Source organism: Mirounga leonina, unplaced genomic scaffold, assembly GCF_011800145.1.
Source record: "Mirounga leonina isolate KUSES-001 unplaced genomic scaffold, KU_Mleo_1.0 Mir_82, whole genome shotgun sequence".
Classification (NCBI taxonomy): domain Eukaryota; kingdom Metazoa; phylum Chordata; class Mammalia; order Carnivora; family Phocidae; genus Mirounga; species Mirounga leonina.
In genome coordinates this window covers 45,485,762-45,513,303 of record NW_023270825.1, presented here as the reverse complement: position 1 = coordinate 45,513,303, position 27,542 = coordinate 45,485,762, and the positions used below count along the sequence as shown (strand labels likewise).

At 38.4% G+C, this 27,542-nt stretch overlaps 1 protein-coding gene across 2 annotated transcripts in view; it reads right to left on the bottom strand.

The window, feature by feature from the left end:
- ERO1A (endoplasmic reticulum oxidoreductase 1 alpha) overlaps positions 1-27,542 on the bottom strand; it is a 55,699-nt gene that overhangs the window by 24,140 nt on the left and 4,017 nt on the right. For both annotated transcript variants that reach the window (XM_034993342.1, XM_034993343.1), the window contains exons 2-7: positions 21,488-21,607; positions 20,677-20,760; positions 15,435-15,473; positions 7,178-7,254; positions 7,006-7,079; positions 2,085-2,205 (exon numbers count right to left, since the gene is read on the bottom strand). In XM_034993342.1, coding sequence (XP_034849233.1) covers positions 2,085-2,205; positions 7,006-7,079; positions 7,178-7,254; positions 15,435-15,473; positions 20,677-20,760; positions 21,488-21,607 — 515 coding nt within the window. The remainder of the gene's footprint in view (positions 1-2,084; positions 2,206-7,005; positions 7,080-7,177; positions 7,255-15,434; positions 15,474-20,676; positions 20,761-21,487; positions 21,608-27,542) is intronic.

Below are 27,542 nucleotides of genomic sequence, written 5' to 3'. Positions count from 1 at the left end.
AACTGACCCTGTGGCCACCGAGTTTGTTATGATTTCAATAAAAGGTATTTTTTAATATAAAAAAAGAATTAAAATGTCACCGAAGTGCCTTTAAATCTCAAACTAAATATTCATTAGTATCATTAGTAAAATGTGGGGATTGCTTTGTCTGCGATTTGAATTTTATGAACTCTCACAACTTGAGACATTTTGAGAACAGAACATGTAAGCTATATTTTAACATACTGAATTTTGTGCCTCATATATTGTTTATATATTAGAAATATTTATACTGGGAATCATGATAAAAATTAGTTAGGGAATAGCTACAATACAAATATAAAATCTAACAAATGCTTCAGTTGGACTCTATTTTAGTTCATATTAAAAAAACAAACCAAAAAAAACCAAAAAACAAAAAAAAACAACAACCTTTAGGGGTGCCTGGCTCAGTCAGTAGAGCATGCAACTCTTGATCTTGGGGTTGTAAGTTAGAGCCCCAAGTTGGGTGTAGAGATTAGTTAAAAATAAAATCTAGGGCGCCTGGGTGGCTCAGATGGTTAAGCGTCTGCCTTCGGCTCAGGTCATGATCCCAGCGTCCTGGGATCGAGTCCCGCATCGGGCTCCGTGCTCCTTGGGAGCCTGCTTCTCCCCCTGCCTCTCTCTCAATCTCTGTCTCTCATGAATAAATAAATAAAAATCTTAAAAAAATAAATAAATAAAAATAAATAAAAATAAAATCTAAAGCAAAACAAAACAAAACAAAAAACCTGTCAAGTAAGCCAATTAAGTCAAACATTCCTAATAATAAACCAGGGAATTTAAATGAAACACATGGCAGATATGAGTAAATAATGAAAATTCTCCACTTCAAAACTGGAAATTCTTCAAATCAAAAAAAGAAACAGACTTGGGCGCCTGGGTGGCTCAGTTGGTTAAGCATCTTCCTTCGGCTCCGGTCATGATCCCGGGGTCCTGGGATCGAGTCCCACATCAGGCTCCCTGCTCCATGGGGAGCCTGCCTCTCTCTCTCTCTCTCTTTCTCTGTCTCTCTGTGTCTCATGAATAAATAAATAAAATCTTTTTAAAAAAAAAAAGAAACAGACTTGACATTTTATTGGTATAAGCATAACTGCTAATCTCTTATATTTGACTTATGCAAAGTGAAATGTATTATTACTGTTACCTGGGAACTCCAAAGATTTTCTCAGAATTCCCCCCACCTCTGAGATAGTATAATGCAAATGCACACACAAATTCCTTCCAAAAACCAATAAGCACATTGGTTAGAGGCCAGTGGCTTATAAGAGGCGGGTAAACTTGAAGCATGTCCCAGTCACACAGGGATGAAACTATTTCTATTGTAGCAGTAAGAGTACAAAGTGGGTTCTTCCACTTACTAGATTTTTGACACTGGAAAAATCATTTAACCTTTGCAAGCCTCAAGTTTGTCCATCTGTAAACAGTGATGACTACAACATAGGGCTATTGCAGGGACTAAAAGAGAAAATGTATGTACCATGCTTAGCACAAGTCTGGCACACAGTGAGTGTTCAAGTGTTACCTATTATAATTATTCTCTGAAATTAATTTAACTTGAACTTGAAAGCAGGTAAAATAACTAGAGCCTCAAAAGATGAATACAGAGCACCAAAAAGAGATTTAGGAGTCATCTATTCTTTACTACTAAGAATATGATCCTGGGAAATGAAGTAAACCTGGCTGGCTCTACGTTATTCCATCTATAAAATGAGATTCTATAATCCATTAGAGGAACACCTGTGAAATGTCTACAATATTCCCATAAAAGTCTCATACTATTCTATGTCTTTCATTTTTATCTATCTTTTATTTTTTTAAAGATTTTTTATTTATTTTTCTATGTCTATGTCTTTTAAAGAAGAAAAAAATATTTGTTGAAACTCATGTCCATATGTTTCCCCAGAGGAGAAGTGGATTAATGAATAAGAATGTTTCTATGTCCAGATGCATCCTTTAACAAAATGAATGTGATTTGCAATTTAGAGTCATTATTAACTGTTTATTTGTTTATAAATAAAAATCACTCTATATGTCAGGACTTTCTAAGTGAAAAGGACACATACTTAAAACAGTTTTCTTCATAGATGACGTTCCAAATCTTCCAAGCATCTGGCCCCTTGTAACCCGTGTAGCGCTCGGGATTAAGGAGCAAATCTACATATTCAGCATCAGGAGACTGTATGTCTGTAAAATGAAATGTTCCATTAAATCTTTTTCTTCAGTTACCTTAAAAAACTAGTATAATAGACTATACTCCACTGATTCTAAGGCACCACAAATGTAACAGTGCATCCAGACTTTAAAAACAACCTTTTACAAGAAAGATGAGAGAGAAAAGAGGAAGGCACAAACAGACACATTAAATGTACTCACTGGTTGCAAAAGCATCCTGCTTTTAAAAATGGTAAAAAATAGGAATATGTGAATTTTAGAATAGAAGAAACATGGTAATTTAATTCTGATAAGCTATCCAGATGAAAAATATACTATATATTTCCCTCCACATTAACTGCAAGCAGTTCATCAGTAACTAGGATAAATGAAGATGTATTACTACCAGACACTGTTTATTACCAGAAACTTCCTTCTTACATGACCACCATCAAGATCCACTACAAAGTTGTCCCAAAGGTATAATCCTAAACATGCAAAAAATTATAAGCAGGATGATACTTGCATCAGCATTATTTATTAAAGGGAAAATTAGAAGCAACCTAAATGTCCAACAGCAGCACATGGGGCTCTGGAGCCAGAGTGCCTGGGTCAGAATCCAGGCTCTACTAGTTATTCAGTGTGGAACCCGGGGCAAATTACTTATGTTCTCGATGCATTGGTACCATTATTTATAATATGGAGATAATACTCAGTGTTACTGTGAGACTTAAGTAAGTTTATATGTGCAGAGTGCTCAGAACCACGGTACGAGTATAATACATATTAGCTAGTGGTATTATGAGATATCTTAACAGGACATTTTACAATCAACAAAACTGTTAAGTACGAATGCTATCTAATAAAATGAAAAGATAAGAATTATAGGAAAGTCAATTACAGATACCAGTGAAAAAACATATAAAAATTGGTGAGATACTGGTTTCTCATATGTTCTATAAATTTGTGTAATGGATTATAATTTTGAAACAAAAAAATGTCCCCTCGTTCTCCAGTGGCTTTGAGAAATTATTTAATATACAGTAATACCTTCCTCATTTATAAAGCTTAACAACATGAACCAACAAAAAATGAAGAAGTGGGCAAAAAAGCAACCAGAGTAGATGACAAAAATCTGAGCACACAGGTACTTATAAGAAAGTCCATCAAGCTCTCAAAAGTACCTACTTTTTTTTTTTTTTATGAAATTCAATTTATTTATTTTTTTTTTAAGATTTTATTTATTTTTTGACAGTGAGAGAGGGAACACAAGCAGGGGGAGTGGGAGAGGGAGAAGCAGGCTTCCCGCCGAGCAGGGAGCCCGATGTGGGGCTTGATCCCAGGACCCCGGGATCATGACCTGAGCTGAAGGCAGACGCTTAATGACTGAGCCACCCAGGAGCCCGGAAAAGTTCCTATTTCTTATTAAAAACACAATGACAAAAACAAAAATAAAACTAAGCTTGGCTATTTTTATCCCAATTGACAGTACATTAGAGACATAAATTAGGGGAAATTTTGCTTCTAGAAGTAGCACAGTGACAGCATCTAGAAATAAGAGAGTCCATGCAGAAGTGGCAATTAAAATAACTAGAAAAAGTAGAAATAAAAACTTAAAAACAGGGGCGCTTGGCTGGTTCAGGCAGTAAAGCATGTGACCCCTGATCTTGGAGTTGTTAATTTAAACCCCAGGTTGGGTGTAGAGATTACTTTAAAAAACAAAACAAAACTTAAAACAAATTTGTATGGGATCCTCTGGTTCAGGAACAGATACTTCTGTTTATCTCAATTAATACTAAAAGCATTGCCACAGTATAGCAAATTAGGATAAATTCATAAAAAATAGCCCTCATTTTTAAAACATATAAATAATGCTCAGCATCTAGTACTTTAAGATTGAAAACAAATTACTAGTAATTAAATTTTTAATATTCTGCCTAATCAGGCATAAATATTAGTTGACTCATAATTTTACTTATAACAAATACTTCATCTTGCCTCAACTTTTTAATAAAAAATAACTGTTACTGGGGCGCCTGGGTGGCTCAGTCGGTTAAGTGTCTGCCTTGGGCTCAGGTCATGATCCCGGACTGGGATGGAGCCCCATGTTGGGCTCTCTGCTCAGCAAGGAGTCTGCTTCTCCCTTTCCCTCTGTCCCTCCCCACTACTCGTGTTCTCTCTCATTTGCTCTAAGTAAATAAATACAAAATTTTTAAAAAATTGTTACTATAGCCATATTTTGTCAGATGACAAAAGCTCAAATTTCTAATTAAAATTTACAGAATACCTCTGTCTTCTACCTACCATTTACATATATTATATCTTCCTTATAAAGCTATCCCTTTTTTTTTAATATTCACCCTCCTTTAACAGAAGAAACAAATATAAAGGGACAAGTGATTCACCCAAGATAACAGAACTCCACCAGATAAGAATTATTCTCAGTCCTTCCTACACAAATATAAGCAGGTAGTCTCAAAAGTACACTTTGATAAACGAAGTTAAAGTATTACTTTCCTTTCTCTAATGCTGCAGGTCTAAAAAAAAATGTGCTGCATGTTAAAAGTTTAATTTTATCTCATAGTAATATTCAGGCCAAAGAATCCTTGTGAAAAAGATGGTAAAGTTAAGGGGCTGGGAGAGCATTTTGCCCCCCTTCTACACTAGTCTAAACCTTGGTGTAAGTCCACAACTCCTTATCCAACATCCCTGGGGCCAAATGTGTTTTGGAATTCAGAACTTTTCAGATTTTAGAAAAATATTATAGGGTGCCTGGGTGGCTCAGTCGGTTAAGCGACTGCCTTCGGCTCAGGTCATGATCCTGGAGTCCTGGGATCGAGTTCCGCATCGGGCTCCCTGCTCGGCAGGGAGTCTGCTTCTCCCTCTGACCCTCCCCCCTCTCATGTGCTCTCTCTCATTCTCTCTCTCTCAAATAAATAAATAAAATCTTAAAAAAAAAAAAAGAAAAATATTATAGCATATGCAACATATACTGAATAATTACTCCAGCAGGGACTGGGGCAGCAACTTTTAATCCAACACCAAAAATATTTCTGTAGTGAAACATGTGAATGTTCACACTAAAAGAGTCTGTGCTAAACTTAGGGGGAAAATATTCATATTTCAGAGTTTTCAGATTTGGGAATTAGGAATAAAGGATTATAAATATTATTTGCCAAGGCATAACCATGTTTTACATTAAGGAAAGCATATGTTTCTTTTTTTTCCCCAAAAAATGAAACCACAAAGTTAAAAATAAGTACTTTCTCTTTGCCTTCCTCTTTTTGGAGGGAATTGCAGGATTTGTCTCTCACTTGCAATGAAAATGATCTATATCATTCTTTTTGCTTATTTTTTTTTTAAGATCATTAATCTGCTTCAAAAGAGCCACTGGAGGATACCAAAACTCAGTTTGATTTGATTGTGGTTAGCCAATTAAAAGGCTAACAGTTCAACTAAGAAAAAGGAAAAATAGGGGAATCCATAAATCTGAATAAAGGGTTCTAATAGGTCCTAGGGCTCCTGGATTTGAACAGTACCAGAACTCTGGCCCAGCTTCCCATATCTCAGATACAACTCATGGTTTATTCTTCTCTTTTCCAAAAGCAACACACACCATCAAGGAAAATATGTAACAATCCAAGGCCAGTACAACAAAAGCAAGTTTTTACAATCTCCATCTCTACATTTGAGCTATTTATGCAAAATGTGTATATTACAAAAATCATATATATATTTTATATATTACTGAGATACACAAAACTGTAAGAGTCAGACTCAGGAGGTAAATTTTTTCCAGAAACTGAGGGTTTGTTGTTTTTTTTTAACTGTGGTAAAACGTATATAACGTAAAACTTACCATTTTAACCATGTTTAAGAGTACAATCCAGTGACATTAATTATATTCACAACATTGTGCAACTGTCACCACTGTTTCCAAACTTTTCTATGACCTCAAACAGGAACTCTAACCATTAAACAATAACACCCCATTCTCCCCCTCCACTAACCTCTGGTTACTCTGTGAAACATACAATAGTTGTCCTTTTGTGTCTGGCTTATTTCATTTAGCATAGTATTTTCAAGGTTTATCCATGTTGCAGCACATATCAAAACTTTGTTTATGGGCTAAATAATATTCCATTGTATGTATTTATTACACTCTGTTTATCCATTCATTTGCTGATGGATATTTGGGTCATTTCTACGTTTTTTTGTGAAAAATGCCACCACAAATATGGGCATACAAGTATCTGTTTCCCTGTCTTCAATCTTTTTTTTTTTAAATATTTTTTTAAATTTTATTTATTTATTCATGAGAGACAGAGAGAGAGAGAGAGAGAGGCAGAGGGAGAAGCAGGCTCCCAAGGAGCAGGGAGCCCGATGCGGGACTCGATCCGAGGACCCCGAGATCATGACCTGAGCCAAAGGCAGACGCTTAACCATCTGAGCCACCCAGGCGCCCCCTGTCTTCAATCTTTTTCGGTACCTATTTAGCAGTTGAATTGTTAGGTCATGTGGTAATTCCGTCTTTTGCTTTTTGAGGAACTGCCATACTTTAGAAACTGAGGTCTAAAAACCATTTTAAAAGATTTTTTTTTTCAGGGGCATCTGGCTGGCTCAGTCAGCTGGGTGCCTGCCTTCAGCTCGGGTCATGATCCCGGGGTCCTGGGATCGAGCCCCGCATTGGGTTATCTGCTTGGTGGGGAGCCTGCTTCTCCCTCTCCCTCTCCCTCTATCAGATAAATAAATAAAAAATCTTTAAAAAAAAAAGATTTTTTTTTTCCTTACACCCAATTTTAAACAAAACACATACTATAAAAAATGTTATACCATCAGCTTCACAGAAGTTGTCTGAGGAATCATCATGCTTGGTCCACTGAAGAACAGCCTTCTGCGTTTCCTCACTTCAAATAAAGAAAACAGGTACAGTTATCCCTTTTTTTTAAGTTATCATTTCACAAGAAAAAACATAAAATACTACTGCAAAAAAAAAAAATCAAACCTCAGAGATTCATCCACAGCTCCAAGTCGTTCAGCTTGTTCACATTCTTCAATGAGATTATTGGCTACCTCAGAATACTAAAAGAAAAAGGAGAATAAACAGATTACAACTTACTGCATTTTAAAAACTTTTTAAAAGAACTTCAAAGTTATTTGAAGTTCTTTTATACCTAGCACCATTTCCTTGGCTTTAAAACTTAAAAAAAAAAATTAAGCCCTCACATCTCCCCTGAAGCTAAAAAAAAGACATAAAAGGCTTTGTCCCTTGTTTTTGTTGGTGAACACATTTACTATATGGTCACAAAATAAAGAATATAGTTCTGATAACTCATTACCAAGCTGTTCACTAAGAAAATCTCTGAGGTCTAAGGAACACTAGGCAAAGCATCATGAGATAATGTCCCACTTTTTTTTTTTACTTTTTTTTCTTAAAGTAGTCTCCATGCCCAGTGTGGAGTCCACCACAGGGCTTGAACTCATGACCCTGAGATCAAGGCCTGAGCTGAGATCAAGAGTCAGACGCTTAACCAACTGAGCCACCCAGGTGCCCCAATGTCCCACTTTTCTAATGGCCTAATTGGAAGCATCAGTATTCTCTTCCCTAAATAAGCAGTTGGACCAGATGACGTGTGTCTAGGTCCATCTCAACTCTAAATGCCAGGATTCTAAATATGCCCTGGGGCCCACCAAGTCTTATAAAAAGTATTCCAGTATCTTTAGGTTTTTAAAATATATTCTTTAACCACTTCCTTCTCAACATCTAAGCCTTACACACACGCACACGCATGCACACACACACACATTATTCTGCTAGGCATGTATGTGGCACAGCGGAAGTGAATGTAGATCATAAGATTTCACAACACACTGGTCATCACCACCACAAAGCTGAAAGATAACACTGGAAGCAGAAGGCACAGAGTCGGGCGCCTGGGTGGCACAGTTGGTTAAGCAACTGCCTTCAGCTCAGGTCATGATCCTGGAGTCCCTGGATTGAGTCCCGCATCGGACTCCCTGCTCAGCGGGGAGTCTGCTTCTCCCTCTGATCCTCCCCCTCTCATGCTCTCTGTCTCCCATTCTCTCTCTCAGATAAATAAATAAAAAATCTTTAAAAAAAAAAGAAGGCACAGAGTCAATCACTCAACAAATATTTATTGAGTGCCCTTATTGTTAGGATGACCATACTAATGACTGCCCAGCCTATCACACTTCCGAGGATAAAAGGGAACACTAAGATAACTGAAATGATACAATTTTTTGAAATATTTATTTACTGAACAACAACTCTGTTTCATTACATTGGTTGACCTATAAGACAGACAGCTCAATTCCAACACTATTTTTTTTTTTTAAAGATTATTTATTTATTTGACAGAGAGAGAGAGAGAACAAGTAGGCAGAGCAGCGGGCAGAGGGAGAGGGAGAAGCAGGCTTCCCGCTGAGCAGGGAGCCCAATGCGGGGCTCGATCCCAGGACCGGGAGATCATGAACTGAGCCGAAGGCAGATGCCCAACGACTGAGCCACCCAGGCGCTGCCCAACACTATTTTCAAAACTAAAATTCTTTCTACATAATTAAGTATTAAGGGGATATGATATATTCAATCTACTCTCAAATGGTTCCAAAAATAAGAATATGTATATAGAAAATAAGAATATGTATATATGTATACAGAATATGTATATAAAAATATGTATATAGAAAAATGAGGCAAAATACTAAAAATCAGTGAATCTGTAGAGTACACAAAATGTCTTTATACTAATCTTGCAACTTTTCTATGAGCTGTTAATTAGCTTAAAATAAAAAGTTAAAAATACATATCAAAAAATGAATAGAATTTGTTCAAAAAATGACATACCTATGTACATTAAAACAAAAAATTTTAAAACCTTATCATTATAACTATCTGATCATTAAAACATAAGTTAAACAAAATAACCTTTGGGTTTTTTTTTTTTTTTACTATTCTTTGTTTCTATTTAAAAATTTGTTAAGTCACATATGTCTCAATTTTATATCACTGGCATTTTTCTGAAGAAATTTTTTTCAACTTATCATTTTTAATTTTTCATAAAACTACCCACAATCTTCTTCAAAGTTAATTTTTATGGCTAGTCAATTTGAAATCATCAATACCTTCAATTAGCTCTTCCCTGCATTTATAATTTTTAATTGAGAAAAATATTCTCTCTACAGGTAAAGATGTGAAACTATTTTAAAATACCAAATTATTTTCAGGTCTATTCTTTTGCCTCCAAAGTATGTTTCTTCACTAAATATTTTAAGACAAAACTCATCAAATAATTTTTTTATTATTTTAAATGTTTTGCTTAATACAGATGCTACAAAATTGTAAGCCTTCTTATATCATTTCATTTCAGATGAGAATATAAACTTATCCAAATAAAAACACAAGTTTCATCAAGAAGAGACTCTTCCCACAAGAGGAGATACTCCAAAACACAATTATAAAATTTCAGAATTAAACCTTACAACACCATTTGAACTTTCTCCACCTAATGTGTTCAATCCCTTCCTAGCTTTTGCAGGAATAAATTTCGACGACTTTGTTTACAAGCTTTATTATAATAAGTGCAAGTTGCTAAACCTTCAAAAGCTAAGGATATTTTTCTTTAAGCATTCCATTCATCGATACTTTGAATAATAATTTTCCACTGATGTTAAACATATAGTAATCGACATTTAGAGATCTCACTTATTAGAAATTAGTTAATACCACTGAAGGACTCTTGGGTTGTTTTACAAAATAGTCTTCAAAAGCTCAAACATTTTTTTTTTTTTTTAAGATTTTATTTATTTATTTGACAGAGAGAGGTACAGAGAGAGAGGGAACACAAGCAGGGGGGAGAGGGAGAAGCAGGCTTCCCGCGGAGCAGGGAGCCCGATGCGGGGCTCGATCCCAGGACCCCGGGATCATGACCTTAGCTGAAGGCTAACGCTTAACGACTGAGCCACCCAGGCACCCCAAGCTCAAACATTTATAAAAGATGGACAGCAAAGAAGGTACTCCTGCCCATGCCAAAGTAATATTTTCTTCAGTATTAGCTTCACCTCAAAAATTTTATGGTCATTAAGTGTATATATAAATATAAAAACCTGTACATTTTGACAATTACCACTTCAATCTTAATTGGTAAAATATCACAGCATGTTTGGACACAATTATGAATTATGTGTGTATCTTTTTTTTTTTTAGGTGATCTCTACACCCAATGTGGGGCTTGAACTCACAACCCCAAGATCAGGGGCGCCTGGGTGGCTGTCGTTAAGCATCTGCCTTCAGCTCAGGTCATGATTCCAGGGTCCTGGGATCAAGCCCTGCATCGGGCTCCCTGCTCAGCAAGGAGCCTGCTTCTCCCTCTCCCTCTGCTGCTCCCCCTGCTTGTGGTCTCTCTCTCGCTGTCAAATAAATAAATAAAATCTTTTAAAAATAAATAAATAAATAAATAATAAAATTAAAAAAAAAAAAAACAACCCCGAGATCAAGAGTCACATGCTCTATTGACCGAGCCAGGTGCCCTTGAATTATGTGTATATCTTAACCAACTACAAATTCATTTCTGCTCCACAGATTTCTTGATTTAGTCAGAACTGTTTTTATCAAAATTTGTATATTATCACCACACAACAAATATTTTGTCTTCAGTTTTGAGCTTGAAATGAATTTATACTGGCATTCACAACAGGGACAAATGTTTTCCCTCAACAGCATGAACTTCAAAAAGTTTTGATGATGATCTCGTCATTTAACCATGTGCAAAGTTCTGTCGTTGCAGCCAACACATTAATAGCTATGACGTCATCCTTTGTATTTGACCAAGAAAACACGGAGGGGGCACCTCGGGGCTCAGTCGGTTAAGCGTCTGCCTTCAGCTCAGGGTCATGATCCTGAAGTCCTGGGATCGAGTCCCGCATCGGGCTCCCTGCTCAGCAGGAAGTCTGCTTCTCCCTCTGACACTCCCCCCTCTCATGCTCTCTCTGTCTCATTCTTTCTCTCTCAAATAAAGAAATAAAATCTTAAAAAAAAAACATGGAATCAAAAATGAGCAAAATTACTTTAGAATCTATGGTGGAAAAAGTGAATAGTGGTTGCCCCTGAGGGAAGAAGTAGAAATTGATTGGGACAGGGTATCAAGTGACTTTCTAGGGTAATGGTAATGTTCCCTATTATAATAGAAGCATAGATCACACAGGTATATGCATTTAGCATATGCACACTTAAGATCTGTGCATCTCATTGTATGTTAACTTTATAAAAAATACATATAAGGAAATACTGGACTCTGGTTAATGATACACTTCTACTTGTGTATATACATATATATATAGTTGATGACACATTTAAGGCAATGCACACTGATGCTTGCAATTTACTTTGAAATACATCCAGAAAATAATATTTTTTAATGGATAACTAGAAAGATGGACAGACACATATGAGATAATGTAAGTTTACAAAATGTAAATGGTAGAATCCAGGTGATGAGTTTGAGTGTTCACAGGAAAATTCCTTCAACTTTGCTGTATATATGAAAATTTTCATAATAAATTTTCATAACATCAGAAAATTTTAATTCAGAACAGTTATTTAGTCTAAATGAAAAATCACATATATCAGAATGATATGTAAATGTACCACTGCATCTACACATCAAGTTGTTTTTTTAAAAAATATTTTATTCATTTATTTTTTTGAGAGAGTGCCCATGAGCATGCGGGGGAGGAGGGAGTAGAGGGAGAGAGAATCTCAGACTCCCTGCTGAGCATGGAGCCCAACGCAGGGCTGGATCTTACCACCCTGACATCAAAACCTGAGCAAAAACCAAGAGCTGGATGCTTAACCAACTGTGCCACCCAGGAGCCCCAAGTTATCATTTTTAAACAGTTTTCTTAACCATTAATTTACAAAGTAGATGCTTAAACTTTGTCAGTAGATTTGTGTATTCATTCTGGCATTCATACGGTCAGAGATATTTCTATGGCCCTTGTGGATGGTAAATCATGACCTTTTATGCAAGTTACATATCATCAACTGTCGTGAGAAATCAAAATTTAATACTTTCTCATTAAGCATGCGCTTCTTTTTTTCTTTCTTAGTTATTTCGGCCAAAAGGATTCACTGTAAAACATTTTTTAATTACTAAATAGTAAAATCATTATAAATGTTGATTTACACTATACAAAAAAAATAAAACCACTATAGGAAGACTACTCTTTCTATGCAGGATTGCTCACCCTTTTTTTCCCATATATATATTTAATAAACTGGACCTATAATTTCCCAGGTTTAATACTGACCAGTCAAATGGCATCCTGGAAGCTTAGGACAGATTACAGGTATGACACAGGCCACAGCACAATTGGCTGATAAGTCCAAGAGACCAGCCGGGCAGAATGTCCAATGATGTTCTGTTTCCCCCACTTCCCAAGACTTTAAGGAGTTAGCTGTCCCCGGCCATTGTGTCTGCCTGCAATTAGCTTATCAGCAGGTATTTTATCGCCCAGTATATTTTCCTTGAAAAATCATTTATTTACATCTAGAAAAGGTCATAAAAAGAAGTGCAAGTTATTATTGGTCATCTTGGGGTTAAAGTAAGAACTCCTTAGTATACATACATCTCAAATAGAGGAGACAACAGAGGAAGCTAGAAATACAAAGTATTTGGTCAACCAGAACCATTTTAACTTATTTTAACACAACTATTAATATTTCATTTAAAAAATTTAAAACTCAGGACAAATGATAAATCATTCAGGATGCCAGAACAACAGGCATAAACCAGTTCTGCCTAAGGCAAACCGTGGCATATGGTCTCTTGATGTACTCTTGTTACTCTCTAAGTCCTCTGGATTTTACTCCAAGAGAGATGGAGCACATGGGAGGATTTTCAACAGAGAGATAAGACCTCATTTCTTTAAAAAAAAAAAAAAAATCACTCTCTGGCTCCTGGGTGGCTCAGTCGGTTAAGTGTCTGCCTTCAGCTCAGGTCATGATCTCGGGGTCCTGGGATCGAGCCCCCCATCGGGCTCCCTGCTCAGTGGGGAGCCTGCTTCTCCCTCTGTTCCTCCTCGCCAACCCCCCACCTGCATCAAGTTCATGCTTTCTCTCTTTCTCTTGCACTCTCTCTCTCTCAAATAAATAAATAAAATCTTAAAAAAAAAAAAAATCACTCTGGCTGCTGTCTTTAGAAGAGACAATAGAGAGGCAAGGGCAGAAGGAGGCATGCCATGAAGAGGCTACTATAATAATCCAGGCAAAAAGTGATGATGGCTTTAAATGTGGCCGTAGCAATAAAGATTGTAAGATTCTGGGTATATTTTAAAACTCTGTAATTAGGGTGCCTGGGTGGCTCAGTCATTAAGCGTGTGCCTTTGGCTCAGGTCATGATCCCAGGGTCCCGGGATCGAGCCCTGCATCGGGCTCTCTGCTCAGCGGAAGGTCTGCTTCTCCCTCTGCCCCTCCCCCTGCTTGTGCGTGCTCTCTCTCTTTCTCTCTCAAATAAATAAATAAAATCTTTAAAAAAAAAAAAACAACTCTGTAATCACAAATTGAACTTGGCCTACCAAAAAAGGCCTTGAAACAATAACAACCCAGTAACAACTAGCACCTCCCGGGGCCCAGATTATAATCTCTAAATACCATTTCCCACTAAAAGAAATAGGACTCCTTAGGGGGGAAAAAAAAAAAAAGCCTAGAGTAAGAAAGGTACAAAACTAGCCTAGAAGCTCTTTTCATAATAGAAAGCAAAAAGTCTACTAAGACTAGTGGGATCATCTTAAAAGGCCATAATTACTAACTTGAAGGAGCTGCTAGTAGCCAAAGACAGAACAACTCAAGCATCAAAAGGAATAATAAAAAATGACTATAATAGAGTCCAATTCATAAAATATGTCAAAACTTTTTTTTAAAGATTTTATTTATTTATTTGACAGAGAGAGAGAGAGAACACAAGTAGGCAGAGTGGCAGGCAGAGGGAGAGGGAGAAGCAGACTCCCCACTGAGCAGGGAGCCCAGTGTGGGGCTCGATCCCAGGACCCTGGGATCATGACCTGAGCCGAAGGCAGACGCTTAACTGACTGAGCCACCCAGGCACCCCAATATGTCAAAACTCTTAAGTTCAAAATAACACTGAAAAATAAAAACCTTATTGGGCATCTTTGGAGGTGCTAGGGCACCAAATTCATAATTATTCTGAAAACTGGTAAACAAAGGAAAACAAGCATTTATCCTGTCTGTCCTGTATAAACTGTATTTCAGGGCATCCAAATAGCTGACAAGAAAAGATCTTTATAGAATAATAACAGATAATAAGTATAGAAAGAATGATATAATTAGAGTATCAACATTTTCAAAACCCTAATGAAAGAATACAACTAGGTAATAATCATCAAAGCTGCTAAAACTTTCATGGAGAAAGCTAGTAGGGAACTTTATATTGGATGTATAATGAACCTAATGATAGATCTTAACATCATAATAAAAAAAGAAAAGAGACATTATGTGTCTTCTGATATAACAGTAAGTACACAACACTAATCAATACATATCAGAAAATGAATCTGAAAAGCCATAATACATAACTGCCAGTTCATAGAAAATAATGTGTTGAATGCTGTGACAGGGATACAATCAACTAAAACACAATGTGGAAAATTCTATAGGATAAGGACTCATTTCCTTCAACACGTAAGTTTGCTAAGAAGAAAAAAGAAGAGGGAATGAACATTGGTTAAAAGAGACGGAAGAGACAGAAATACGCAAGTAGTGCCAGAAAATAAGGAAGTGCTGAAGAAAGAGAAAAACCACAATGATGGGAGTATATCAAAGGGACACAGGACCAACTGAAACAGCTCCCAGTGGCCAAATTAGAATGATTTGAACAGTAAAATGAAGTTATACTAGATTATAATCCAGAGTAGAAAATAAACATCCATAAAGACTTATCTGAGAATGGCTTTAAAATAATTGGGAAAATGGAGCACGAGGGACCACAGACTAATAATTGCTGAAGCTGGGTGATGGTTTTTTTTCTTTTATTTATCCCTCATGCTTTCCATAATAAAAGGTTGAACAAAAGGAAAAAATAAAGAATTGGAGTCACTGAGTACAAATGACTCTCCAGGGGTTTCACTGTGAAGGAGAGCAGGAAGTGGGGTCGTACCTGGAAGGGGGAAATGAGTTTTATAAGTTTTTTGTTAAGATACTAGACACACTAGTAGGTATGTGTACATACCTTGTAGCTTGCAGATTTAATTCCATCAGGAACTTCATCCTGAAAAAAGAAAAAAAATGCTTTTATCAGATATTTATTCTATCTTCTGAAAAAAAATTAAGTTTCTATAATTTGAGATTATTTTTATTTTTTTAAAGTTTATTTTATTTATTTAAGTAATCTCTACACCTGTTGTGGTGCTCAAACTCATGACCCTAAGATCAAGAGTTGCATGCTCTTCCAACTGAGCCAACCAGGAGCCCCTATGAGATTATTTTTAAACTGAGAATAGTTACGCAATTTTTATATTACTTCTTAAAAGTAAACAAAAACCCAACAACAAATTATTGTATAGGTTGCTGATCATATATTTTATTACTTACGTAATAGCATGGAAATGTAAAAATAGTCACTCCTTTTGATGCTCAAATTGTCCCACATTGGCAACCAGGGGACCCACAAAGTGCTGACTTGATATCTATACCTGTGTCCTATTGATAGGATCCCAGTAATCTTTAGAGCACTTTTTGTTTTCTGTTATGAGAAGATATTCCAGGCTCACCTTGTATTTTTTTTTTTAACAGATTTTATTTATTTATTTGAGAGAGAGAGAGAGAGTGCAAGCACATGAGTTGGGGGGAGGGGCAGAGAAAGAAGCAAACTCCCCACTGAACAGGGAGCCTCATGCGGGGCTCGATCCCAGGATCCCAGGATCATGACCTGGGCCAAAGGCAGATGCTTAACTGACTGAGCCATCCAAGCACCCCACCTTGTATATTTCTTGTTCCAGTCTTGGAATCAACTGTTTTTTAAGGAGCCCTAGTTCTTTTCAGAGCAAAACGGCACTGGTTTTTAGTCGTGTGTTGGCCACTTACCAACTATAGGACCTATCTGTCTATCTTCAAAGTGATGCTATGAATAGACATGATGTATGTACTCTGTAAATTGTAGGGCCCTATTCCAGTGCTAAGTATATTTCTGAAATAGATTATACCTGCCCAAAGGGAAGGACCCACACAGAGATAATCACTTTATTGTGTAACTTTCCAGACTTTGAACTACCTCAATGTATAATTCTTTTTCTAAGACCAGATATTTAGATGGTTTCTAATTTTTTCATATCATGCCAAATTCATAAACTAATTTTAGGAGAATTGACACCTTTACAATATTTATTACTGCTTTGGTCATCTTTGAACATCTGTCCAATTATTTTAGTAAGTGAAAATCCTGGTGGAATTGCTAGACCAAAAGATGTGTACCTTTTTAATTTTGTTGATACATTTGCTGAACTGATCTCCAAAAGGATTTAATGACCAGAGTGCTCATTTCTTATTCACAAACACTGGATGTTGTTATTTGTTTGCACATTAGTCAATTAATAATGGAGGGGAAAGAATGTGGTTTTGACCCATTGTAAAGGTAATAAATAAATGGTCTTTCAGTTTATAGAGAGAAGATTCCAGGTTGTGAGTTCAAGCCCCACATTGGGTGTAGAGATTACTTAAAATAAAATGTTTAGGGATGCCTGAGTTTCTGTCAGTTAAGCACCTGACTCTTGATCTCAGCTCAGGTCTTGATCTCAGGGTCGTTAGTTCAAGCCCTGAAAAAAAGATGTTAAAAAAAATTTGCTTAAAAAAAAAAAAAAAAAGATGAGAGGAACCCGGTGGCTCAGTCAATTAAGTGTCTGCCTTTAGCTGAGGTCATGATCCCAGGATGCTGGGATCAAGCCCCACATTGGGCTCCCTACTCAGCAGACAGTCTGCTTCTGCCTCTTCCTCTGCCCCTACTCCCTGTTTGTGTGCTCTCACTCTCTCTCTTGCTCTCTCTCTCTCTTTAGCTTGTTCTCTCTCTCAAATAAATAAAATCTTAAAAGAAAAGAAACATTAAAAAAAAAGATGAGATTCAAATTTTCAATAATTGTAAAACGACCTGCCTGTTCTTGCATGTTTAATAAGTCATACATAAGTTATTTGTAAACTTGAATTCCCCCAACTAATGTTTCCTATTACTAAATATAAATGCTAGAACTTAGGAGATAAAATGAAACATTTAAACTGATGATATCACTTTAATGATATTTTCATAACAGAGGTTGGTTCACAAGTTAATTCTTGAATTTTCAAAAAGTTTTGTCTGTGAGGATGAGTATAACTAAAGACCTGATTCTCGGGGCACCTGGGTGGCTCAGTTGTTTCAGCATTTGCCTTTGGCTCAGGTCATGATCCCAGGGTCCTGGGATCGAACCCCGCATCAGGCTCCCTGCTCAGCGGGGAGCCTGCTTCTCCCTCTCCCTCTGCTGCTCCCTCTGCTTGTTCTCACTCTCTCTCTCTGTCAAATAAATAAAATCTTTAAAAAAATAAATAACTAAAGATATTATCTAATGATAAAATACCCATAATATATATACCCATAAATAATATTTTTACATTTGCTTTAATTCCATATGCTGGATAGGTCTATACAGCAATATTTACACATATAAAAATAAACCACTCAAAATTATAGCACCACTTCATACCCATAGGATGGCTATTAACCTGAAAACAGAAAAAAGCGAGTATTAGTGAGGATATAGAGAAATTGGAAGCCTTGTACATCGCTGGTGGGAATGTAAAATGGTATAGCCACTATGAAGACATCATGATGTTCCTCAGAAACTTAAACCGAGAACTGCCGTACGATCCAGTAATTCTAATGAACCGAAATTAGGAATGCAAGCTGCATACTTGTGCACCCATATCCAGAGCAGCATCATGCGCAATGGCCAAAAGATGGGAATAACCCAAAAGCCAATCAATGGAAGAATGCATAAATGAAATGCAGATACACATACAATGCAATATTATTCAGGCTTAAAAAGGAAAAAAATTCAAATACATGCTACTACGAATAAACCCTGAAAGCATGTCAAGTGAAACAAGCCAACACAAAAGGACAAATTCTGTAATAATCCCCCTTATACGAGGTACCTAGTATAATCAAATTCAAAGAGAAAGAAAGTAGCATAGTGGTCACCAGGGGCAAGAGGGAGGGCAGAATAGGGAGTTACTGTTTAATGAACGTGCAGTTTCAGTTTGCGATCAGGAAACAGTTCTGCAACTGGATGGTGGTGATGGTTGCACAACAACGTGACTGTACTTAATGCCAATAAACTGTACACTAAAAATGGTTAAAATTGTAAATTTTAGGTTATGCATATTTTAGCACAAAAAGTAAAATAGAAATATATGCTTTTAAAGGGGGAAAAAGGGGGCGCCTGGGTGGCTCAGTTGTTAAGCGTCTGCCTTCAGCTCAGGTCATGATCCCAGGCTCCTGGGATTGAGCCCCACATTGGGCTCTCTGCTCCGCAGGAAGCCTGCTTCTCCCTCTCCCACTCCCCCTGCTTGTGTTCCCTCTCTCGCTGTGTCTCTCTCTGTCAAATAAATAAAATCTTTTAAAAAAATAAAGGGAGAAAAAGGCTTTGTTGAAAGTGTTAAATTCTCTGTTTTCAGAGTAAAATGCTTCAAATTTTAATGTTCTGAGAATTCTTTTTTTTTAAGATTGATTGATTGATTGATTGATTGATTTGCAGAGAGAGAGAGCGCGCACAAGCAGGGGGTGCAGCTGAGGCAGAGGGAGAAACAGGCTTCCCGCTGAGCAAGGAGTCCAATGCGGGACTCAATCCCAGGACCCTGGGATTATGACCTGAGCTGAAGGCAGGCACCAACCGACTGAGCCACTCAGGCATCCCTGTTCTGAGAATTCTTAAGTAAGACCAGGTGTTTTGTCCAATCCCTCCCCACCCACGGAAAACAATATACCCATGAAAAGAGGAGGGATTTTGTTTACACTTTGATTAATTTCACTTCGTTATACTATAAACACAACTTTGGGTAAGATGTAAGAAAAAAACAAACGGGCGCCTGGGTGGCTCAGTTGGTTAAGCGACTGCCTTCGGCTCAGGTCATGATCCCAGGGTCCTGGGATCGAGTCCCACATCGGGCTCCCGGCTCAGCGGGAAGCCTGCTTCTCCCTCTCCCACTCCCCCTGCTTGTGTTCCTGCTCTCGCTGTCTCTGTCTCTGTCAAATAAATAAATAAATAAATAAAAATCTTAAAAAAAAAAAAAAAGAAAAGAAAAAAACAAACATCAAGCCAAAAGAACTATTAATCTCACTAGTAAATCAAAGGATTATATTTATCACAAAATTTAAATTCTATGATTATGAAAGCAGAATAAGTCAATAATTTTTTTAAAGGTTTTATTTATTTATTTATTTTAAGTGTTTTTTTTTTTTAAATTTATTTTTTGACAGAGAGAGAGACAGCGAGAGAGGGAACACAAGCAGGGAGAGTGGGAGAGGGAGAAGCAGGCTTCCCGCTGAGCAGGGAGCCCGATGTGGGACTCAATCACAGGACCCCGGGATCATGACCTGAGCTGAAGGCAGACACTTAACGACTGAGCCACCCAGGCGCCCGAAAGCAGAATAATTCAAAATAGGTTTCGTATTAGTAAGTTTAGGTTTTGGGTTTCTTTTTTTTTAAGATTTTATTAATTTATTTGAGAGAGAGAGAGAGCATAAACAACGGGAGCAGCAGGCAGAGGGAGAGAGAAGCAGGCTCCCCACTGAGCAGGGATCCTGATGCAGGGCTCGATCCCAGGACCCTGGGATCATGACCTGAGCCAAAGGCAGACACTTAACCATCTGAGCCACCCAGGCACCTAAGATTAGGTTTTTAACCTGTAAATATTAAACATTATACTTAACTTAAGGATTGAAATGTTATTTTAGTTGCATTGCCTCCTTTTTAAGAATTGCAATTATTTAGGGACGCCTGGGTGGCTCAGTTGTTTAAACGTCTGCCTTAGGGGCGCCTGGGTGGCTCAGTTGGTTAAGCGACTGCCTTCAGCTCAGGTCATGATCCTGGAGTCCCAGGATCGAGTCCCACCTCGGGCTCCCTGCTCAGCAGGGGGTCTGCTTCTCTCTCTGACCCTCCTCTCTCTCATGCTCTCTCTCTCTCTCTCAATAAAATAAAATAAAATAAAATAAATCTTAAAAAAAAAATAAACGTCTGCTTTCAGCTCAGGTCATGATACTGGGATCGAGTCCCACATGGGGCTCCCTGCTCAGCGGAGAGTCTGCTTCTCCCTTTGCCTGCTGTTCCCCTGCCTGTGCTCACTCTCTCTCTGACAAATAAATAAATAAAATCTTAAAAAAAAAAAAGAATTGCAATTATTTGAAAAACGATGTAATGTGCCTTAAATGTATATGTGGTTCTTACCGACTGACAAGGCCTGACAGCACAGTCTCTTCGCCCACACTGGCTGATATCATTCCAGAAAGGACACGGCCTCTTCAGGTTTACCTACAGGATAACAGAAAAGGTTATACAAGTAAGAATCTTGAGATTATTACTGATAGGCATTGAATTACGATGATATAACCTGGTCATGCTTTTGGCTGCAGCTTTTCTTTTTCTTCCACCTTCCAGTTGCCAAGTTCCAGCGATGGTATCAGTGTGTAGCTTTGTAAGTAAACTGGAAAACTTGCTTAGAAAGACACAGATGCTACTAACCAGACCCTGAACAGATGGTGACCAGGAGCCAGAGTAGCTCATATCATCACCGCTCCAAAGATATTCTTTTTAAGCAGGTAACAGGCATTTGTGAACTCAGATGAGAACTACATACTCCAATGATCAGATATTCTAAACTCTTTCTGTAGATATCTCAAGTGACTAGTTAAAATAATACAGGTCAGAATAAAGTCATGCTTCTCAAAAAAATTTGATTATTTTAATTAAGTGGAGTTGACACAGTATTTTAGAAAAGTATGAATTAGCAATTTTGATAATAATATAATAGTTTCTGTTCTGACTTCAATTTAACCAACAAGTTTCTAACTCCAGAGTGCAAAACCGAGTTGTTGAAATTAAAAGTATCCAATGGATGGTTTCAGAACCACACTGTTCACTCTTGTGAACTGAATTTTAAATAATGGCCACAATTTGAAGCTCAGCAATTCCTAAGAAAATGCAGTTATCCATTTAAATTTTAAGTATTCTTGTACAAAAAAATTAAAAATAAAAATACCTTGTAATATCTAAAGTAGTCGCTTTCAAGAAGTTTTTGTAGTCTCGGGAAAAGCCTGTAGTTATTAAATCTATCGATGGTTTCAACGTCACAGGTACAATCATCCAAGTAACCACTAACCTGTTATAAAGAAAATGAAATAATACATCAAAATACCTTAGGTACAACAGGGCTCTTTTTCCTTGTGAAGTTATGACTCAACCAACTCTTATCATCCCTCCTCCTCCTAATTTTCAGAAATGGGGTATGACAGTAATCTAATAATGCTATTGCTCTTACCATATACCTAGAGGAATGTAGTGCTGCTCTTTGTGGGGTGTACTGAGCTCACCATCACACACGTGTGTGCATACCCATATGCAAAGAGTTGGTCCCCTGTAGCCACTCTGTAACCCCGCCCCAGGCCTGACCAGGGGTAGGCATCTAACCCAAACCAGGCCATGGTCCCTGCTCCAGGAATCTGGAATTGAGAGTAAGAAGAGATGTCTCTCCCTGCAGTTAGACCACTAAACAAGGAAACTCGGACCATATGCTATCAAGTGAGCCGAGGAGCACGTGAGCCAGTCGGCAAGATTTTAAAAGATACACAGGGAAGCAGAGATAGGAGAAAGAGAACATATGCTACATGGGTTCCCTGGGGGTTTCCGGTGCCTACTTCTCCCCATCTTTCTTGAAGTCCCAGTTGCATTCCCATTCTTGGCTTTCCTGAGACTCCTATTCCTAAGATTCAATTGTCTCTGTCTTTCCTTTTAGTTTCCAACAGTATGTATAGTCTGGAGACAAGCTTAGTGAATGTATAAAAACAAGTGATACTGTATTTATAAGGGAAACAATAATTCATTATAAGGATCTAACAACTCTCAAATATTAGGCCACAATAATTTGTCTAGGTTAGAAACAGTGCTTAGAAATCACTTATACTAGCAGCACAGAGATAGCAAATTGACCACAAAGCCAATTCTGATCTTCAAATGCTTAAAACTAACAGTCTTAACTGTAATTACAATCAGACAATGTTATCGGAAGTGAAACTAAAAGTCTTAGATGTTTATTTGGGGACAGGCATATACCTCACAGAATTAATTATACATTGCAACATTGTAAGTAACAAATACATCATGATTTAAGAACAGTACCAAGATTTCTTTTTTTTAAAATACAGGGCATGCTGCAGAAAAGAGATCCTTATCATACTTTGGTCTGAATATTTGCATTATAAACTACTTAGAATTATATTTTAGGGAGACTTATAAAAAAATTTTTTTTTTTTTTTTTTTTATTTGACAGAGACAGAGATAGCGAGAGCAGGAACACAAGCAGCAGGAGTGGGAGAGGGAGAAGCAGGCTTCACCCTGAGGAGGGAGCCCGATGTGGGACTCGATCCCAGGACCCTGGGATCATGACCTGAGCCGAAGGCAGACGCTTAACAACTGAGCCACCCAGGCGCCCCCCCAAAAAAATTTTTTTTTAAATCTACTGGTAAGTAAGCAAATAATCTTTATTGAAATACTGAATGTAGGTGTTTTCCCTTTGGAATACATAAAATCCTGCACTACCTTTCAATTTTACAACATCACAAAACAGTAATGCAAATTTTTCACCTAAGAGTGAATACGTTTGGATGACAGATAACACTATGGATGATGACAGCAGTATCTAAGAGCTAAGATTTTACACCAATTTACCTAGTCTTATTTGACTTGGACTTGTTTTGGACTAATTCGGGAACTAGAAATCTCATCTACATATTTTGTTACTGCAGTAACTACCTTCATTTCATATGCAAATTTGTCCTTGTTTCCTGCTAAAAATTCTCTGAGTATATAATAATCTTCCGTTCCTAATGTGGGGTGATAACAAAACAAAAGTGTTTCTAACCTAGGTTATTTGATTTTTCACACCTCTTTCTTTCAAGCATTAAAAACAGAACTTCTAAGGACATAAAAGAGCTACTGTTTTTCCCCTTGGATACAAATTATTATACAAAGAAATAACAGGCACAAAGACTGCAAAGGCCAAAGGGACACATGCCAAATAGAGACACTAGGTCACAAAAAGAAAGAAGCACACACAAAAAACAAGAGAAAGGGTTTGAAGCTTATTTTTTCCCCTTAAGTAATTGTGTTTTTTTTAATGTGTTCACCTTTTTTAAAAGATTTTATTTATTTATTTGAGAGAGAAAGAACACGGACGGAGAGGGAAAAGCAGACTAACTGCTGAGCAGAGAGCCCAATGCGGGACTCATGACCTGTGCCGAAGGCAGACGCCTGACCGACCTAGCCACCCAGGCGCCCCTTAAGTAATTCATTTTTAAGGTAAAAATCTATCTTTGAAATTCAAGTTCAAGCATCATCTCCTTTGGAAAGCTACCCCTGGAGTACCACTCAACCCCTGCTTGCTTAACTGTCCCTCCTATGTGCTCCCATGATACTCCACATACTCCTTACAAACTACCTCACTATATTGGGTTTATTTATTCCACTTCCTCCCTCTAGAGTTTAAAATCCTTGAGAGCAAAATCATGTTTGCTCATTTTGTATTCCTAGTCCTTAGCACTGTACTTCTAGAAAGCACAAAGTAGATGCTCAATATTTATTTGTAGAGTGGATATATATGTTTCAGTGAATGCTGTCCACTCTCATTCTCATTCACTGGAGACCAGCCCCACAGTCTAATTATGACTATGTACTACTATGTCACCTATGGTGGTGCTCAGCGCTCCAGACCACTCAAGCCCAAGTGGCAGGAATACACTCAGAACAAGGAAAGCAAGCAGCAAAGGTAAATAACCCACTGCATGCAACATTTTACCAAGCTGTACCTTAACCACAAAGGAAGCTAGAAGAAGCTCCAAACCACGCCTGGGTGGCTCAGTCGTTGAGCGTCTACCTTCGGCTCAGGTCATGATCCCAGGGTCCTGGGATCAAGCCCCGCATCGGGCTCCCTGCTCTGTGGAAAGCCTGCTTCTCTCTCTCCCACTCCCCCTGCTTGTGTTTCCTCTCTAGGTGTGTCTCTCTCTGTCAAATAAATAAATAAAATCTTAAAAAAAAGAAGCCCCAAACCATAAAGGAATGCAAGATGCATTCAGAGCAGAAATGGCTTATAGCCCAGAGACCTCAAAGAGAGAAGACAGGACAATGGTAGATTTAAAAATCCTCTGACTTTTGTCTTAGAAATTGAGTAGGAGGTATTTCCAGCTACTACAAAAGGTAGCACGGCAGTTATGGAGGCAGAGCAAGGGTGAGGAGTTTCAATAGATGGAGAGGGCCCAGCAAAGAACAGACAGGAAGATACTCAGAAATCCAAGCCATGTGACCGTTCAGATAAGCCTGCCAAAAGGCAAAACCCAATCCCTGGAAAGAAGTCTGGCAGGTATGATGCCAGGCCCAGTTGTAGAAACTACAGAACCAGGCATGTTACCAGAATACAGTCTCTGGGAAAGACAAAGGAAGAAATCCAGTGAACAGACCCAGAGCAGCACCTTGGAAACAAAGCAATGTCCTAGTACCTAGACTAAGACCAAAAGATGGGTGCTGATCTGGAACAAGGATGACCTGACACTAATGCAGCTTCAGGATGTGCTAAGGCTGCTGAAATAATGGCCACATTATCTCTAAACTGCAACGGAATTCTGAGCCTTCCACAGGGATCTGAATGTTTTGTTTAATGCCCGCCCCCCCCCCCCCCCCCCCCCCGCCCCACCACACAAATACACAAAGTGACTGATGCATGCTAACATTTGAAGCTCGCTGCTCTAGACTTCAGGCAGCAATCAGCATTGGGTAGGGGGCCGAACTAATAGGTGGCAAGTAGAAGGCCCTTGCTGAGGGATGGTGGATATAAGGACCCGGGTAGGCCGGACATAACATCACCCGGTTTAAAGTCCTAGTCTCTAAAGAGCTGAAAAGCCTTTGAGGGCCTTCTGCTGCAGCCTCCCAAGCACACAGCAATGCCCTCCTACACACTCTTGAGGAAGCAGCGTGCGACAATGGTTAGCACGTAGGCCCTGGGCTCAGGCCTTCTTGGGGTTGAATCCCATCTCTGCTGCTTATTAGTTATTGACCTCACCCAAGTTTTTTTAACCTCTCCAAGCCTCAGTTTCCTATCTCAACACAAAATGGCAATACGAATAGTTCCCATCTCTAAGAGTTGGTATCAAAATGAAATGTCAGACTAAACAGCCAGTAAATGTTAGTATTACTACCCTACCGCTATTTATATGCTTCTAGTGAAAGGGATCTTACTATTCCCCAAAGCAACCACAACATTTTTTTTTTTTTTGAGAGAGAGAGAGTGTGTGTGTGTGTGTGTGTGCACGCGCTAACACTTGAGTCCAGGGTGGGGGGCTGGGGGGAGGGACAGAGGGAGAGAGAATCTTTTTTTTTTTTTTAAAGATTTTATTTATTTATTCATGAGAGACAGAGAGAGAGAAGCAGAGGGAGAAGCAGGCTCCCAAGGAGCAGGGAGCCCGATGCGGGACTCGATCCCAGGACTCTGGGATCATGACCTGAGCCGAAGGCAGACGCTTAACCGTCTGAGCCACCCAGGCGCCCCGGGAGAGAGAATCTTAAGCAGGCTCTACGCCTGGTGCAGAGCCTGATGTGGGGCTCGACCCCACGGCCCTGAAATCATGACCTGAGCCGAAATCAAGAGTCAGAAGCTAAACTGACTGAGCCACCGAGGCACCCCCTACATTTCTTTTTTTAATAAGGAAAAAAAAAGGCCCAGTTTGCAGATAAAATATTCCAAAAATTTTACGTCTGTAGCCCCAATGGAACATAGAACTGGACAGCCAGCAGTTAACTGCAGTGGTAGTCTCAAATAGTTCCTCCACAGACTGACTGGTTTGGACCAAATACCAAAATATAAAAGGCAAGAGAAAAGAAAATAACATGGGCCTGCTTGTTCACTATTTTCTTTGTTCACTATTTACAATGAAAGACAAAACAAAACAAAACAAAAAAACACTTTCTAAATAGTTTCCTTATGTACCAACAACTTCTAGTCCTACCACAGACTATCAATTTTTTCCCAAGCACTGTGAGAATATATTCTTCATACTTCTTTGAAATATGAAATACCTTTTAAAAGTGCTCAAAGTGTTATTTTTTTTGGCAAAGACCTTTAGTTGTATTTAATTTTGTAGTGGTTTGTGACCATCAAAAAGAACATGAAAATTATTCATTGACAGAGTTGACTGAGACACCTCTGTTAATGAAAGCATGGAGACACCAAAAATTCTACACTGGGTAGTTGGCATCATTCTAAGGACATGGAAAGCTACAAGCTATTTCTGCCTTAAAGCCTTAGTCTTTAGAACTTTAAATTGCTGTTGTGACCCAAAGTGTAGCAACCAATGTGAAACGTGCTTTGTTCCACATTCTTTGTTCAAAAAGGCGGGGAATGTAGTAAGTACTCAGAGTCAATGGACATCTCTCCAGTATAACTTGTTTCAAAGATTCCTCTGACTAAATTTTAATCCAGGCTTATTTCCACCTACCACGCAACATATTATGGAGTGTCTCTTCCATGGCCCAGCCACTCTGACTAACAAATAAAAACTATTTTTTAAATTGACCTAAACCAGGGTGCCTGGGTGGCTCAGTTGGTTAAACACCTGACTCTTGATTTCAGCTCAGGTCATGATCTCAGGGTCTTGGGATCGAGCCTCACATTGGGCTCCTGAGGCTCCGCACTCCGCGGAGTGTCTGCTTGATATTCTCTCTCTCCCTCTTCTCCCCCCTCTGCCCCTCCCCTCATTCTCATTCGAGCTCTCTCTCTCTCTCTCTCTCTCTCTCTGTCAACAGCATATGCAGTAATTGACTAACTTTAAAGATTCATTTGGAGCCATCAACCCATCTGAAAGATCAATTCCAGAAAAACATGCAAATGGCTCGCTAAGCAGAATAACTGAAAGAATATACTCCTGGGCGCCTGGGTGGCTCAGTTGGTTGGGCGACTGCCTTCGGCTCAGGTCATGATCCTGGAGTCCCGGGATCGAGTCCCGCATCGGGCTCCCTGCTCAGCGGGGGGTCTGCTTCTCCCTCTGACCCTC